Here is an 18,658-nt window from a genome sequence, read left to right as displayed (position 1 = left end):
TCACTCACATCTTCTTGGTCTTTCTGCGCCGCCCCCTCAGCGCTGTTTATGTTTTCAAACCGGCGCCTGCGCTGTGTAGTACTGTTCTGCGCAGGCGCAGTAAGCTCTGGCCGTCTGCCGTCCAAGCCAGGCTTTCACACTGCGCCTGCGTGGGCAGTGCGGCCCCCACCTTTGGAATCCCAGCCCCGCACTGTGCATAATGCATAACACAGTGCGGGGCTGGGACGGCAGATGGCCAGAGCTTACTGCGTCTGCGCAGAACAGTACTACACAGCGCAGGCGCCGGTTTGAAAACGTAAACAGTGCTGAGGGGGTGGCGCAGAAAGACCAAGAAGATGTGAGTGACGGCAGAGGATCTGGCCAAGCTGGGGAGGGAGGACCAGCCTACGTGGCTAGAGACACCAATTATGGCTAAGTATCAAATCGCTTTTTTGGGGGGTATACTTGAACCTAAAACTAAAAGAGCCACCTTGTTAGAATGCAGCATTACTGCTGCACAAGGTGGCTCTTTTAGTTTATAACGGCTGGAGGGAGGTGACAGTGGCCCTTTAAAAGTTTAGAGACCTCCAGACAAAACATATGCAAGTCACATGGACCAAACTGAGCCTTGAGCAGTATCTGGGGCAAGGACTGATTTCCAGGGAGGTGCGTGTCTGAATTTTCCCATCATATGACCTGACTAAACCTGACTTGAGAGGGAGATGGGAAGCGACTGACGGAATGCTCATGTCAATTATTGAATATTCTCGTTGAAGATGACATACGGTACATTTTTATATAAATTAGAATGAACTTGATGAGATTATCCCCAAGATGGATAAACTGGATGGAAAACCTGATTTTGAAATAGGATTTAAACAAACTTTAAAATTTATTGTGTATGTGAGGGGGGGGGGGCATTGGGGGGGGGGGGAGAAAAAAAAACAGTCGACATTTAAAAAAAATCCCTAGAAGAAAAATAAGGACCAAAGACATGAATTTTCAATTTTCAGGCACGGATGCTGAAAAACAGCGGGCTGCACAGTTATTATATGTTTGGAAAGGCTGATAATCTACTATATAATTGTCTAAGGGGTACTTCCGTCTGTCTGTCCCAGATATTCATTGGTCGCGGCCTCGGTCTGTCATGGAAATCCAAGTCGCTGATTGGTCGTGGCAAAACGCCCACGACCAATCAGCGACGGCCATAGTCTGGCAGCGAAATGGCCGCTGCTTTACTGCCCTGCAGTCAGCGCTGAGCGATCAACACAGGGTTAATGCCAGCGTTAACCGACCGCGGTGTAACGCACTCCGTTAACGCAGCTATTAACCCTGTGTGACCAAATTTTTACTATTGATGTATGCAGCATCAATAGTAAAAAAAGCATCAATAGTAAAAAGATCTATTGTTACAAATAATAAAAAAAAAAAAAGGTTATTCTCACCATCCGACGTCGCGCGCTGTCCTCGGCAGTGCAAGCGGCAGGTTCCGGTGCCAAGGATGCTATGCGAGAAGGACCTGACATGACGTCACGGTCATGTGACCGCGATGTCATCACAGGTCCTGGGCTTATACCAACCCTGGGACCGGAAGCTGCCGCATGCACCACATACAGGCGCCAGGACTTCAAGGGGCCTTCGGAAGGTGAGTATATGTTTATTTTTTATTTTAAGTCTTTTTTAACCACGCATATAGTGCCCATATTGCTATATACTACGTGGGCTGTGTTACATACTGCGTGGGATATGTTACATACATCTCTGTGCTATATACTATGTAGCTGGGCAATATACAACGTGACTGTGCAATATACAAAGTGACTGTGCAATATACAAAGTGACTGTCCAATATACTACGTGCTCTGTGTTATATACTACGTAGCTGTGCAATATACTATGTGGCTGTGTCGGTTCTGTTATATACTACGTCGACTGTGCAATATACTACGTGGCTCTGTTATATACTACGTGGCTGTGCAATATACTACGTAGCTATGCAATATACTACGTGCCTCCACAATATACTACGTGGCTATGTTATATACTACGTGGCTCTGCTATATACTACGTCGCTGACCAATATACTACATAGCTGAGCAATACACTACGTGACTGTTATATACTACGTGCCTGTGCAATATACTACGTAACTGTTATATACTAAGTGGCTGTGCAATATACTACGTGGCTATGTTATATACTATGTGACTTATATGCTACGTGGCTATGTTATATACTACGTGACTTATATACTACGTGGCTTATATACTACGTGGCTATGTTATATACTACGTGACTTATATACTACGTGGCTATGTTATATACTACGTGACTTATATACTAGGTGGCTATGTTATATACTACGTGACATATACTACGTGGCTATGTTATATACTATGTGGTTCTGCTATATACTACGTCGCTGACCAATATACTACATAGCTGAGCAATACACTACGTGACTGTTATATACTACGTGCCTGTGCAATATACTACGTGACTGTTATATACTACGTGCCTGTGCAATATACTACGTAACTGTTATATACTACGTGCCTGTGCAATATACTACGTAACTGTTATATACTACGTGCCTGTGCAATATACTACGTAACTGTTATATACTACGTGGCTGTGCAATATACTACGTAGCTATGCAATATACTACGTGCCTCTACAATATACTACGTAGCTAGGTTATATACTACGTGGCTCTGCTATATACTACGTCGCTGACCAATATACTACATAGCTGAGCAATACACTACGTGACTTATATACTACGTGCCTGTGCAATATACTACGTAACTGTTATATACTAAGTGGCTGTGCAATATACTACGTGGCTATGTTATATACTACGTGACTTATATACTACGTGGCTATGTTATATACTACGTGACTTATATACTACGTGGCTTATATACTACGTGGCTATGTTATATACTACGTGACTTATATACTACGTGGCTATGTTATATACTACGTGACTTATATACTAGGTGGCTATGTTATATACTACGTGACATACTACGTGGCTATGTTATATACTATGTGGTTCTGCTATATACTACGTCGCTGACCAATATACTACATAGCTGAGCAATACACTATGTGACTGTTATATACTACGTGCCTGTGCAATATACTACGTGACTGTTATATACTACGTGCCTGTGCAATATACTACGTAACTGTTATATACTACGTGCCTGTGCAATATACTACGTGGCTATGTTATATACTACGTGACTTATATACTACGTGGCTATGTTATATACTACGTGACATATACTACGTGACATATACTACGTGGCTCTGCTATATACTACGTGGCTCTGCTATATACTACGTGGCTCTGCTATATACTACGTGGCTCTGCTATATACTACGTGGCTCTGCTATATACTACGTGGCTCTGCTATATACTACGTGGCTCTGCTATATACTACGTGGCTCTGCTATATACTACGTGGCTCTGCTATATACTACGTGGCTCTGCTATATACTACGTGGCTCTGCTATATACTACGTGGCTCTGCTATATACTATGTGGCTCTGCTATATACTACGTGGCTGACGAATATACTACGTGCCTGTGCAATACACTACGTAGCTGTGCAATACAATACGTGGCTATGTTATATACTATGTGGCTATGTTATATACTATGTCACTGTGCAATATAGTACGTAGCATGTGCTACATACTATCTACATATTCTAGAATACCCAATACGTTAGAATCGGGCCACCATCTAGTTCGTAATAATTGTGAATTCTTACTGGTCTGTCCAGTTATTTCCACCTGTTTGTCTTTGGTCGAAACCCTGAAGACAATCAACCTCAGTCCCATAAAAAAGGCACAGTGAGATTATTCTTGCTACCTCATTATTTTTAGTAGTATGGTGGGAGCGTTGTTCAGAGTCCGACTGACATATTATTACTTTTTCTCTGTGTTGTGATTTGGAGAGGAAAGACTCCAAACAGTGGCTCCAGGAGCTGAAGACACATGGTGGTCTGAGCAGGCGAGTTCCTCAGACATATGAACTTTGCTATACGTTATCTTTCTGTTTTGCTGTTATTCCAGAAAGGCCATGTTTACTTTGCTGAACCCGGCTATGGTTTATGCTGTTCCACAATAAACCAGAAGGTGATTTACCACAAGAAGCATTCCTGTGTCTACCTTTGGAAGAAGCTGAGTGAGTCAACTCGTCACACAGTGTGTACAAATAAACCATAAATCCTGCAAATTATGCACAATATTTCAGGATACTAACAATAATTGATTATAATGTTCTATAATGGTTTTAATAAATCACAATCAAATATATGTATGCCATGAAAATACAAAGAATCTATAGGCAGACAACACCATGTGTGAACATAGCCATTGATTTTTGCAGCAGCTACAAAAGCCAGAGTGGTTGCATCAAAAATACTGCATCAATATGCACTTTTTTGCTGCTGTCTTTCCCCATTTGAATGGATGAAGAACCCAAAGGATTGACATGCTGCAGATTCGAAAAAATGATTTGATTGTTAAAAATCTTCAAGTAAAAAATAGCAACATGTGCATGAGATTTCAGATCTCTCATTCATTTTGTTGGTACTGTAGAAGACTTTTTCTCAAGATGGCTCGACCTATGAGCAAGCCCTTACAAGGAATCTGACAACAGATTCTGAGAGCAGCATAATGTACAGACAGAAACCCCGATTCTAGCGATTTGTCAAATACTGGGCTTATTGCTGTAGGTTTCATGAAATCACTGGTTAATCAGCAGGAGATTATCACTACAGGACTAGTAAAGCTGCTGCCACGTAGTCCTCCATATTTATGAGCTCTGTATAACCCCACCACCAACACTGGTAGCTTTCTGCCTGTACACAGAAAGCAACCAATCAGAGGTGTGGGCAGGATTATACAGAGCTCAACAACCCAAAAGAAGGAAGCACATAGACCCATATAGTAAAATAGGGTAATCGCTATTAATTGCTTAGATTAATAGAAGAAAATGCTAAAAATGGTAATTATACCACAGAGGACAGGATAAAGAGCAGAGCGATGCCCAAGCACAATCACAAATATCCAAATATAATACAGTATATCCACAAAGGATGAATGTAGGCATGTCCACAGATAATATAGCATGTCCCAGAGAGAATTTTTAGATTGAATATAAGAGACATCTAAATCAATCAATCAACCCAAGTGCACATGGAGAAACATAAGTAAATCAAGAATAGAGGTTTAATCATTCCATAGGTAGTTTGGAGTAAATAATTCATAATCGCATAAATAGAGCTATAAAGAGGGAAGTGCAAAGATATATACCATTAGACAAAGATGTAATATTGTAGGGAGGCAAACCTAATTCCAAATAAAGATAATAAACACATGTCTCAATTGAGCCAAGATAAAGTGCAATGTGCAAGATCCTTACATGAGACACAAATGTTTAAACCAGAAAAGTACAATATGCACATAACTAAGCAAAAAGATACCTGTAGGTTCAAGTTGTCAGCTAGGCTGGGCTGAGGCCCTTTCGCACGATTTGATACTGCTTCTTCCTCCAATTAGAAATGCAGTATAGTTTTTCTGATTCGCTGTGTCCCCTTCCTTATGTGCAGGCATTGCAGGACCTTAGGTTTCCATGGTTACAACCACTAACAATGACAAACTTGCAAGTGGTCATAACCATGGATACCCAAAAAACTATACTACATTTCTAATTGGAGGTATTTGCTAATATTATTACACCTACTACATATTGGTATAGGATCTTGGAGAGAGGAATGCTCCTTTAAATGGCATACAAATATTTTACTTTAAGGCTAACCGGAGTAAAGAAATATTTTATATTTAAAAAGGAGTATTCCCATCTCCAAAATCATATCCCAATATGTATTAGGTGTAATGTTTGTAAATAGTTCCAGTTAGAAATGTAGTATGGTTCTTCTGATTCGATATGTCGCTTACCCAATGTAGGGCATTGCAGTAAGTTTGATAGCCATGGTTATGACAAGTCAGTGTTCGGAACCATGGATACCTACGCTACTCCAATGCCTTAAACATGGGGCAATTGATAAAGCTGATCATTAGAACTATTCTAATTGGAGGCATCTGCTAATATATCTACTACATTTTGGGATAGGATCTTGGAGATGGGAATGCCCTTTTTAATATCTGTTAAATAAAAAAAAGAAAAAAAAGGGAATAAACTCACTGTGTAGTCCCGCTTTTACAAAATCATCTCTTTTAGATATGATCAATGGTGTCCAGACTTTGATGGACCTAAACTTCTGAATTCCTGAAGAATTTTTAAACACAATATTTGCTGCTTGAAAGCCCTGTAATACAGGAAATATGAAAGGTTGTTCTAGAAATGACAGAAAACAGTTATTTTGTTCTAGCTAGAATATAATAATAATAAATAATAATAATAATAATTTTACTTATATAGCACCAACATATTCCGCAGCGCTTTACAAATTATAGAGGGGATTTGTACAGACAATAGACATTACAGCATAACAAAACCGGTTTTTACTTACCGGTAATAGAATTTTACAGAGTCCACGACAGCACCCTACGAGAGGGGATCCGCCCACCATCTGGACAGGAACCTACAGGATTTAAAGGGGCGGTCCCCCTCACCACTCCAGTTTGTGTTTCAGAGCATAAGGGACACCGCCATTGAGTTAGTACACAATCATATATACTTAAACATTACTAAATACCATCACCTTCTAAAGAGTGACAAATAAAGGCACACCTTCCAAATAGAGTGCAGGAATTTAGTGATTAAAGCTACGTTCACATTCGCGGCTAGCGCCGCAGCGTCGGGCACCGCAGCGGCGCCGCATGCATCATGCGCCCCTATATTTAACATGGGGGCGCATGGACATGCGGTGCACTTGCTTTTTGCGCCGCATGCGTCCCTGCGGCGCCCGCGTCGGGGCGCAGAGGACGCAGCAAGTTGCATTTTTGCTGCGTCCAAAATCAATGGAAAAAAGGACGCATGCGGCGCAAAAAGCAGCGTTGTGCATGTGTTCACATTTGCGCTGTGCGTTGCGGCGGCGACGCTGCGGCGCACACCGCAAATGTGAACGTAGCCTAACTACGGGGGGGAATGTGCGGGTGCTGTCGTGGACTCTGTAAAATCCTATTACCGGTAAGTAAAAACCGGTTTTCCTATCGCCACGACAGCACCCTACGAGAGACTTTCAAAGACTAATCACCTGGGAGGGACTACAGCACTAAGTACTGAACGGCCAAAGTCTAAATTGGCCTTAGATGATAGATCCAAGACGGTAATGTTTATAAAAGGTGGAAGGAGATGGCCACCTTACATATCACGTCTATGGAGACGTCTGTTTTCTCCGCCCAGGATGAGGCCATGGCTCGAGTGGAGTGGGCCTTGATGCCTTCTGGTGGAATTTGACCTTTGGCAGTATAGGCAAGACATATTGCATCTCTGATCCATCTGGCGATAGAACCTTTTGTTACACTCGCCCCTTTCCTTGGATTCTAAAAGGAAACAAACAGAGCCCTACTCTGCCTCCAAGGTTCTGTTTTGTGCAATTATTCTAATACTGTTCTTCTAACATCTAGCATATGACATTTCTGCTCTTCTGCTGAAACTGGATTATTACAAAATGATGGTAAATATATTTCCTGACTTCTGTGGAATTTAGAAGCTACCTTTGGCAGATATGCTGGATCCGGTTTCAAAACTATCCTATCCTGAAAGACCATTAGATAAGGAGGGTCTACCGACAATGCTTGCATATCACTCACTCTTCTAGCAGAAGACCATTAGATAAGGAGGGTCTACCGACAATGCTTGCATATCACTCACTCTTCTAGCAGAAGTCAAGGCCACTAGAAGAGCCGTTTTTATAGTTAAATTTTTAATGGAGACAGAATTTAACGGCTCAAAGGGGGGTTCTGTTAAAGCATCCAAAACCAAAGTTAGATCCCATGGCGGCAATCTAACAATATGAACCGGGTTACTACGTTCAGTAGCTTTAATGAATCTAGATACCCATCTATTTCCCGCCACATTGCTGTTATATAATGCCCCCAGGGCTGATACCTGAACTCTAAGGGTATTTACCGCCAACCCCAATTCTCGGCCTTTCTGCAGGAACTCCAGAATAGCCGGAATTGGAATTTTATCCGTAAAAGGATGTTGATAAAAGGCAAGGAATTTTTTCCAGATCTTAAGAGTAGATTTTAGTAGTAACTTCTTTTCGGGTACTTAAAAGGGTAGATATCAAAGCGTCAGAAAACCCCTTTCTCTTTAATAACTCCCTCTCAAATTCCATGCCAAATGCAGAGATTCCACATTGGGGTAACGAAATGGGCCCTGAGAAAGAAGTTCTGGACTCACGGGCAACACCCAGGGGTCGGTCACTGACATTGCCCTGAGTAAGGAGAACCATGCCCTCCTGGGCCAGAAGGGGGCGATTAGGATTACTCTCACGCCCTCCTTCCTGATCTTCCTGAGAACTAGAGGGATCAGACAAATTGGGGGAAATGCATATGCTAGAGGGAAATCCCAATGAATCTGAAGGGAGTCTACTATACAAGGTTTGTCCGCTACCCGAAGGGATGCAAACTTCCTGGTCTGTCTGTTTTCCCTCGTAGCAAACAAATCTATAACGGGTAACCCCCACAGACTCACTATCTGTTTGAATACTAGCCGATTTAGAGCCCATTCTCCCTGGATGGGAGAGAATGACGGCTGAGGTAATCTGCCTCTGTGTTGTGTTCTTCTCGTATGTGAACTGCTGAAAGAGAGCGAAAGTGAGCTTCGGCTATGTAGAGAATGTCTGTGGTGGTGTTCATTATAGATTTTGACCTTGTCCCTCCCTGATGGTTGAGATATGCCACTACTGTCGTATTGTCTGACTGGACCCTTACATGCAAATCCTGCAGGAATGGTAGCCACCTGAGCAGGGTATTTTTACTGCCGTAAGCTCCTTCCAATTTGAGGACTCTTGGGTCTCTAAGAGACCATTGCCCTTGAGTCCAAACATCTCCTATGTGAGCTCCCCATCCTATTGGACTGGCATCGGTTGTGACCGTGTTGTCTGGTACTATTTCCCAATGTACCCCTTTTGCCAAATGTTCCATATTTAGCCACCATCTCAGACTGCACAGTGTGGCAGTGGATAGCCTGAGTCTTCCGCTTAGGTGACCTTAGAGACTCCTTTCTGCATTCAGGACTTGAGCTTGCAAAACCCGAGTGTGGAATTGAGCCCACTGAACAGCCGGTATGCAAGATGTTAATGACCCCAGAAGGGACATTGTGTCTCTCAAGGTCAGATCTGTTTTTTTTTTATCACAGTCCTGACTGTGTATAATCCTCTGTTTCTTTTCTTCTGGAAGAAAACATAGCTGATTCTCTGAATTTAGCAGAATACCAAGGAAAGTCTGATTTGTTGATGGCTCTAGCTTTGACTTTTCTAGATTGACCAGCCAACCCAGGTCCTGTAGGGAAGATATTATACAGTTTAGGCGACTTTTACACTGGAAAAACAAACTCCCCACTATTAGGAAGTCATCCAAGTAGGGTATAACTAATGTATCCTGTTCTCTGATATAGGCCATTACTTCCGCAATGATCTTAGTAAACACCCTTGGTGCCACAGATAATCCAAATGGCATTGCCGTAAACTGAAAGTGTCTGACCTGATCGTTTAAGCGCACCGCCATTCTGAGGAACCGTTGGTGATCCTTGTGAATGGGCAGATGGTAGTATGCATCTTTTAAATCCAGGACTGTCATATAACACCTGGGAAAAAGAAGTTTAGTCGCCGTTTTAATTGATTCCATCTTAAAGGCATGGTATTGTAGAAATTTGTTCAGCTTCCGTAAATTTATGATGGTTCGAAAGGCTCCATCAGGTTTGGAGATTAAAAATAAAGGGGAATAGAACCCTTCCCCCTCCTGATCTTTTGGAACCTCTATAATAACCTCCTTCTGTCTCAACATCTGAACCTCTTTTTCCAGGGCCTTCTGTTGATCTAAGGAATTAGGGTCAGTCAATACATAATAATCAGAAGGTCTTTCCCGAAATTCTAATTTTAATCCTGACTCAACTATACCCAGATTCCAATTGCTGGAAGTTATTCTGGCCCACTGAGTATAGAAATGTTTCAATCTGCCCCCAACTGGAAGATGTGATTTAACGGTAATTTCGCCTACGTCTTGAAGAAGATGATGAGGCATTAAAGCCTGAACCCTTCTTCTTCGGCTCCGTCGACTCCCAATCTCGGTTTGAGTAGGGTCTCCGGTATGGGAAGCACCTCTTGAAGGTATTCCTAAAGGTAGGATTGAATACTTTAGGAAAACCCTTCTTCCTATCCTCAGCCTTAGCCAGGATGTCATCCAATACCGGGCCAAATAAGTACTCACCCCTACACGGAATAGTACACAGTTTAGCTCTAGCCTGAGCATCCCCTTTCCAGGTCTTAAGCCATAGGGCCGGGCGAGCAGCATTCGAGAGTCCCGCAGATCTGGCTGCAAGTTTCAGAGAGTCCACTGATGCATCTGCTAAATACGCCACACCCTCACGGATCTGAGACAGGGAGTTTAGTAATTTGTCTAGGCACCTTAGATTTCAGCTGCTGTTCCAGCTGGGTTATCCAGACCATAACTGATCTGGCCGTGCAAGTACTAGAGATCGCAGGTTTGAATGCTCCTGATGAGGACTTCCAAATCTTTTTCAAAAACATATCCGCCTTCCTATCTGACGTATCCTTTAGAAGACTCACATCTTCCAGTGGTAAAGTACCTGACTTAGATGTAGAAGCCACGGCTGCGTCCACTTTAGGGACTTTCATCCATTCAGCTAAATCCTTATCATCAAAGGGATACCTTCTCTTTGCTGATGACGGTAAAAAACCCTTGTCCTGCTTATCCCATTCTCGTCTGATAAGGTTTTTAACTGTTTCAACTACCGGAAATGATTTACGACTTTTCTGACACAAGCCCGCAAACATTATATCCTGCGTAGATCTTGGTTCTTTATTCTCTGCAACCCCTATAGTTGCACGAACCCCCTTGACCAATACATCCATATTATCCACCGAAAAACATGGCCTTCCCTCTTCATCCGAGGAGGATGGCGATGAGGAGCGAGAACATTCACCCTCTTGCAAGGATGGGCTAGATCCAGGAGATACACCCCCGACCGACCTTTCATGGCGACTGCCTCTAAGGGAATAATTTATCTCTTCCCTGATGACCGCCCTGAGGTCTGATGAACGAAGGGGAGCCTCTTCCTCTAAGGTCCGACAAATGCAAGCCTGGCAAAGCCTCTTACTATAGCTATCAGGCAACGGAACTGTGCATAATGCACACTGCTTATGTTTAGATTTTGATGACCTCTTAACCTAAAACAAAGCACAAGAAAAAACGGACCATATCAGCACTAGGTGTATCTTTAACACTCACCAAAGGCTGAATTCAAGAATACCAGTTTTGGAGGAGATGAATCCGCACGTGACGCTGGGGCGCTCGCATGCTGCTGCCCCCGTACCACACCGCTGCTACTCCTTGAGCGGCCGCTACCGCTCTTGCTGTGCTGCTCGAGCACCTCCACCTGAGGGTGCTCTGTGTCCCCTACCGAGGAAATCTTGCTGCACAGCTCATTCCATAGCCGCCGCTCTTTCATATTAACATATGTAACAACTACTTCCGGGTTCACCAGCGCTGATGAGAACGCTGAATCAGCGCTGTACTCACGCGATCCAGGACGGCACTGCCCGACCCCTGGGACACACTCCACATGGCCAGATGAGGAGGGGTCTGCAAGCAGGACACCCCCGACGCTGCTTCCAGCGACCCCGTCTCTGCTGTTCCCACAGACACCGCGCAGAGGCTGTGGACCTGGGTAGGAAAAACTTCATGCTTTAGCACCTGTGTGTTCCCATCTAGGACAGGAACCCAAACTGGAGTGGCGAGGGGGACCGCCCCTTTAAATCCTGTAGGTTCCTGTCCAGATGGTGGGCGGATCCCCTCTCTCGTACGGTGCTGTCGTGGCGATAGGAAAAATCACAGTTCAAAATAGATACCAAGAGGAATGAGGGCCCTGCTCGCAAGCTTACAATCCATAGGAAAAAGGGAGACACGAGAGGTGGATGGTAATTACTTTCGTTGTTCGGACCAGCCATAGTGTAAGGCTAAGTGCACACGTTGCAGAATTGCCGCGGAAATATCCGCAGCAATTCTGCAACTCCTGCCGCGGGTATATCGCATGCGGAATTGGCATGCATATTCCCGCAAAAAAACTAGCGTTTTGCAAGTATAATTAGCTTGCAGAATGCTAGCGTTTTCCAAGCGATCTGTAGCATCGCTTGGAAAACTGATTGACAGGTTGGTCACACTTGTCAAACATAGTGTTTGACAAGTGTGACCAACTTTTTACTATTGATGCAGCCTATACCGCATCAATAGTAAAAGATAGAATGCTAAAAATAATTTAAAAAATAAAAAAATGGTTATACTCACCTTCCGCAAACAGCCGATATCCTCAGCGGCTTCCGCTCCTATAGATGGTGTGTGTGCAGGACCATCGATGACGTCGCGGTCACGTGATCGCGACGTCATCGCGGTCATGTGACCGCGACGTCATCACAGGTCCTTCACACACACACCATCTATAGGAACGGAAGTGGCCACGTGCACCGCTGAGAGGCGGGAGGACTCCGGGGGCCATCGAAGGTGAGTATATCATGATTTTTTTTTTATTATTATTTTTTTAACAATTATATGGTGCACAGTCCGTGGAGGAGAGTCTCCTCTCCTCCACCATGGGTACCAACCGCACATGATCTGCTTACTTCCCGCATGGTGGGCATAGCCCCCTGCGGGAAGTAAGCAGATCAATGCATTCTTAGGTGTGCGGAATCCCCGCGATTCCGCAAATTTAATGAACATGCTGCATTTTTTTCCGGAATGCGATTCCGCTCAGGAAAAAAATGCAGCGTGTGCACAAAAATGTGGATTGCGTTCTATTAAAAAGGATGCTTAATGTGAGCGTTTTTTTATAGCGTTTTTATAGCGAAAAATCTGCTACATGTGCACACAGCCTTAGGATCGGGTGTTCATGTAAAGCTGCATGAACCAGTTAAACAGCCTAAATATGCAACAGTACAGGCACAAAGGGCTATTAACTGCATGTAATGTATGAGAACATGATGTGAGGAACCTGATTAAGGTTTAAGGTGTTTTTTTATTTTTTTTTTTTTATTATGGGCCACACAGGGATAGTTAGGTTAATGCGTTGCGGCGGTAGGCCAGTCAGAACAAATGCGTTTTTAGGGCACGCTTAAAACTATGGGGATTAATCTTAACCTGGGTAGTGCATTCCAAAGAATTGGCGAAGCACGTGAAAAGTCTTGGAGACGGGAATGGGAGGTTCTGATTATTGAGGATGCTAACCTCAGGTCATTAGCAGAACAGAGGGCACAGGTAGGGTGGTAGGCTGAGACCAGGGAGGAGATGTAGGGTGGTGCTGAGCCATGGAGTGCCTTGTGGATGAGGGTAATAGTTTTGTACAGGATTCTTGAGTGGATAGGTAACCAGTGTAATGACTGGCACAGGGTAGAGGCATCGGTGTAACGCTTGGTGAGGAATATAATCCTGGCAGCAGCATTCAGGACAGATTGGAGCGGGGAGAGTTTGGTAAGAGGGAGGCCAATTAAGAGAGAGTTACAATAGTCCAGACGAGAATGAATGAGTGAAACAGTAAGAGTTTTTGCAGTGTCGAAAGTAAGAAAAGGGCAAATTCTAGAAATGTTTTTGAGATACAGATAAGAAGAGCGAGCCAATGATCGGATGTGGGGGGTGAAGGAAAGCTCAGAATCAAGGATGACCCCAAGGCAGCGGGCATGTTGCTTGGGAGTAATGGTGGAACCACACACAGAGATGGCAATGTCAGGCAAAGGTAGTTTAGTAGAGGGAGAGAACACGAGTTCAGTTTTTGACAGGTTCAGTTTCAGATAGAGGGAGGACATGATGTTAGAAACAGCGGTAAGAATCACTGGTGTTTTCTAAAAAGGCAGCCGTGATATCAGGAGAAGAAGTGTCTAATTGGGTGTCATCAGCATAGAGATGGTACTGGAAACCAAATCTACTGATTGTTTGTCCAGTAGCGGCAGTATACAAAGAGAAGAGGAGGTAGCCTAGGACTGATCCTTGAGGAACCCCAACAGTAAGTAATAAACACTAAGTAATTATTCTGTCAAGTAGTAATAAAAAGTTACCCTAAAAAACAATAATAAAATCTACATTTCATATTCAAATACACAATCTCAATGGCTGATGTGAAGAATGTAAATAAAAGTTTGTAAAACAACAGGATGAGCATAAGGAGTATGGACCAAATGACACCAGGGAAAGGGAGATGAGAAAGATCCTGCAATAGAGAAAGGAAAAATGGCTGCCACCTCTAAAGCGTAAGGGTACTTTCACATATGTTGAATTTGCCGTAGTTATAGCCGACATGTCCAGACCTGTACAAGGATTAGCCCCATTTAGGGCGTAAATTGGGAATATTCTACTTTTTTGCCTGCAGAATTCTTGAGTGCAAGTAGTATGCAGTGTTTAACTAGACTTGCAAAAGTATATCAGCAGGTTACACACTTCACATCACCTGGGAATGGTGCGAGTGACAAGCACTGCCTGTGGGTCCAGTGCTGGCTTAATGAGAATACTCAGCCACCAGTTTCTCTCACTTACTATGGTGACAACTGCTTTCAAAGATGGTTACTCAGTTTTTTTGTTTGTTTGTTTTTAATGGGGTGATTTGACACCTAAAATCTCGTAAGATGACTCAATATCATGGTGGATGATTTAAAGCAGCGCTCCAGTAATTATTTTCTATGCACACAGCTCTGGCAACAATTAAGAGACCACTGCAAAATTTTCAGTTTGTCTGATTTTTCTCTTTATAGGTATATTTTTGAGTAAAATGTAAATTGTTCTTTTATTCTATAAACTACTGACAACATGTCTCCGAAGTACCAAGCAATAATTTTTTTTATTTATTTTCTGAAAATGAGAAATGGTCAAAATTAAAAAAAAAAAAAAAAAAAAAAAAAGTATTGCTTGCAGAACTCAATTAATGCAAAAAAAAAAAATAAGTTCATAATCATTTGGAAGCAACAATACTAATGTTTTAACTTAGGAAGAGTTCAGAATTCATTATTTTGTGGAATAACCATGACAGGGATTTGATGTGGTGGTCCTTCATCCACACCTTGTTTGACCTAACTGTGTGGCATGATGCATTGTCCTGTTGGAAAAAACAGTCCTCAGAGTTGGGGAACATTGCCAGAGTAGAAGGAATCAACTGTTTTCCCAGGATAACCTTGTATGCGGCTTGATTCGTACGTCCTTCGCAAAGATTAACCTGCCCTATTCCAGACTTGCTGAAGCATCCCCATATCATCACCGATCCTCCACCAAATTTCACAGTGGGTGCAAGACACTGTGGCTTGTACGCCTCTCCAGGTCTCCGTCTAACCATTAGACGACCAGGTGTTGGTCAAAGCTGAAGATTAGACTCATTAGAGAAGATTACCTTACTCCAGTCCTCTATGGTCCAATCAATATGGTCTTCGGCAAACTTCAGCCTGGCTCCTCTTTGCATCTCATTGATGAAAGGCTTTTTTCTAGCTTTACATGACTTGAGTCCTGCCTCTAGGAGCCTGTTACGAACTGTTCTTGCCATGCACTTAAGCCCAGCTGCCATTTGCCATTCCTTTTGTAGGTCACTTGATGTCATCCTGCGGTTGCTGAGTGACATTTGAATAAGATGACGTTCATCCCGGTCAGTGGAGAGTATTTTTCGCCCTCTGCCAGTCTGTAGCTTTGTTGTCCCCAATGTCTGCTGCTTGACCTTGTTGTAATGGACTGCAGTCTTTGAAATTTTAAGGATGGAGGCAACATGATGCTCACTGTACCCCTCTGCTAGTAAAGCCAGAAATGAGCCCGTCTTTTCCTCACTCAATACTTTTCTTTTCAACTCCTTTGGCATGGTTAAAAGTTAGTTTTTCATTCCCATTACTTTTGGGATATACTGCATATCCTGAAACCTTATATCTTATGTGTTTTTTAAAAAAATTTTGTTTAAATAAATTTGTACTTTTTTCTATATATTATGATTCGAGTCACTCCTCTATTTTGCTCCTGAGTCCTATAGTATCTATGGAGTCTGAATCGCTCTTCATGTGTTGGGCTACTACTTAGCACCCCCACTCAATGGCATCTATTATGCACCTGGGTTCGTTTGTATATTTTGGGATATTATTAGCGCTTGTTTTGCCATCCAGCTTGTCCTATTGTAAGAGGATTGTGAACACCACAGCAGTGTTTTTTAAACTTTCCTTTGTTAAATAAGATTTGGTTCAGGTGATCGCCCAATCAGAAGCACATTAAGTAGAATGAGGTGTACTCTGGTTGGAATTCAACTGACACTGGAATGGAATGGCTGTCAGACATGTAGAGAAACTGATTTTTATAAAACTGTGCAGTTGGTCTCTTAATTTTTGCTAGAGCTGTACATGATGCCAACTCCCATCAATATTCTCACTGTTTAATGTCTGTAATCCCCAACTACAGCTGTACATTTCCCCCTTTATGCTAGGAAGTTGGTTCATGGTTCCAGTCTGAAAACCAGTCCAGTACATGCATTAAAGGGAACTTGTCACCAAGTTTGGCCGATATGAAGGCCACCACCTTTCGGGGCTGATATACAGCATTCTATAATGCTGTATATCTGCCTCCAACCCGACCTGTAAGACAAGAAAAATAACTTATACTCACCTGCGGGGCGGTCCGGTCCGAGGGGTGTCGCAGGTCTTGGTCTGGCACCTCCGATCTTGTTACGATCGCCGTCCTCCTGCTTGCTTCATGTCGATGACGCATCCCTATGTCATCCACACAATCTCTCCGGCATCATACTTCTGACCTGTTGAGGGCAGAGCAAGGTACTGAAGTGCGCAAGCACTGGGAAAGGTCAAAGAGCCCCGGCGCCTGCGCACTGCAGTACTTTGATCTGCCCTCAACAGGTCAGAGAAGTAAAAATGCGAAGCAGCGCGATAACGAGGAAGCAAGCAGGAGGAACCATCCACATGAAGCGAGGACAACGATCGTAACAAGATGGGAGGCGCTGGACCAAGACCTGCGACACCCATCGGACCGGACTGCCCCCCAGGTGAGTATAATAAACGTTATTTTTCTTGTCTGACGGGTCACGTTGTGGGCAAATATACAGCATTATAGAATGTTGTAGATAAGCCTTGAAAGGTGGTGGCGTTACTTTATATCGGCCAAACCTGGCGACAGGTTCAATTTAATGTGTATACAGTGCCTACAAGTAGTATTCAACCCCCTGCAGATTTAGCAGGTTTACACATTTGGAATTAACTTGGCATTGTGACATTTGGACTGTAGATCAGCCTGGAAGTGTGAAATGCACTGCAGCAAAAATAGTAGTTACTCACCGATAACGATGTTTCTCTGAGCCCATGACGGCACCACGGAGAGAGGGGATCCGCCCATCAAGGACAGGAAACCTACAGATAAAAAGGCGGTACCTCTCTCCCGCATCAGTTTGTTACAGAGCATAAAGGGAACATCAGGTTAATGATCACAAATGTTACTACATTACTAAACCTTTAATAAAGATACCGCGTGCTTATAGATTATATACATAACTAAACATTATAAATGTGTGCACACCCACGCGTGAGGGAGGGAATGTACGGGTGCCGTCATGGGCTCAGAGAAACACCGTTATCGGTGAGTAACTACTATTTTCTCTGTCCCCCATGACGGCACCACGGAGAGAATTGCAGAGACTGTCTACATTAGGGAGGGACTACCGCTTCCAGAACCCTTCTACCAAAAGTAAGGTCTGAAGAAGAATTTAAGTCCAACCGATAGTGCCTAAAGAAAGTTGAGGGTGAAGACCAAGTAGCAGCTCTACATATCTGGTCTATTGTCGCTCCGGCTCTCTCTGCCCAGGAAGCCGCCATCGCTCTAGTTGAATGAGCTTTAACTTCCCCTGGAGCTGACATCCCACTTGAAGTATAGGCAAGGTTGATGGCATCCCTGATCCACCTTGCCAATGTACCCTTGGAGGCCTTCTTGCCTTTCCGAGGGCCCTGAAAACACACAAAGAGAACCTTCCTCTCTACACTCCCTAGTAGCCTCCAGGTAATGGATGAGACACCTTCTAACATCCAAAGTGTGTAGTGATTTTTCCCCCTCGTTTTTAGGGTTAGGACAAAAGGAGGGAAGAGAGATCTCTTGGGACCTATGGAACCGGGAGGCCACTTTTGGTAAGTATGCTGGATCAGTTTTTAACACCACCCTGTCCTCCAATATTAGCGTGAAGGGTGGCCCGGCTGACAAGGCTTGTATGTCGCTAATTCTTCGGGCTGAAGTGAGGGCTACCAAAAGGGAGGTCTTAAAGGATAGAATCTTTAAGGGAAGTTCTTTTAAGGGCTCAAAGGGTGCTTTGGTGAGGGCCGTAAGAACTAGATTTAAAGTCCCACTGTGGGGCTCTACGTGAGGGTAGAGGCCTAGATCTTTCTGCCGCCTTAATGAATCTGGACACCCAACGATTCTTTGCTAGATTGTAATTAAACAGTGCCCC

At 43.4% G+C, this 18,658-nt stretch overlaps 1 protein-coding gene across 1 annotated transcript in view; it reads right to left on the bottom strand.

Moving 5' to 3' along the window:
- RRP7A (ribosomal RNA processing 7 homolog A) overlaps positions 1-18,658 on the bottom strand; it is a 151,566-nt gene that overhangs the window by 104,312 nt on the left and 28,596 nt on the right. The window contains exon 4 of the mRNA XM_077276020.1: positions 6,206-6,329. Coding sequence (XP_077132135.1) covers positions 6,206-6,329 — 124 coding nt within the window. The remainder of the gene's footprint in view (positions 1-6,205; positions 6,330-18,658) is intronic.

This window comes from Ranitomeya variabilis, chromosome 8 (genome assembly GCF_051348905.1).
Source record: "Ranitomeya variabilis isolate aRanVar5 chromosome 8, aRanVar5.hap1, whole genome shotgun sequence".
In the NCBI taxonomy this organism is placed as follows: domain Eukaryota; kingdom Metazoa; phylum Chordata; class Amphibia; order Anura; family Dendrobatidae; genus Ranitomeya; species Ranitomeya variabilis.
The sequence above is the reverse complement of the archived record's forward strand: the minus strand, read 5'-3'. Positions and strand labels throughout refer to the sequence as shown.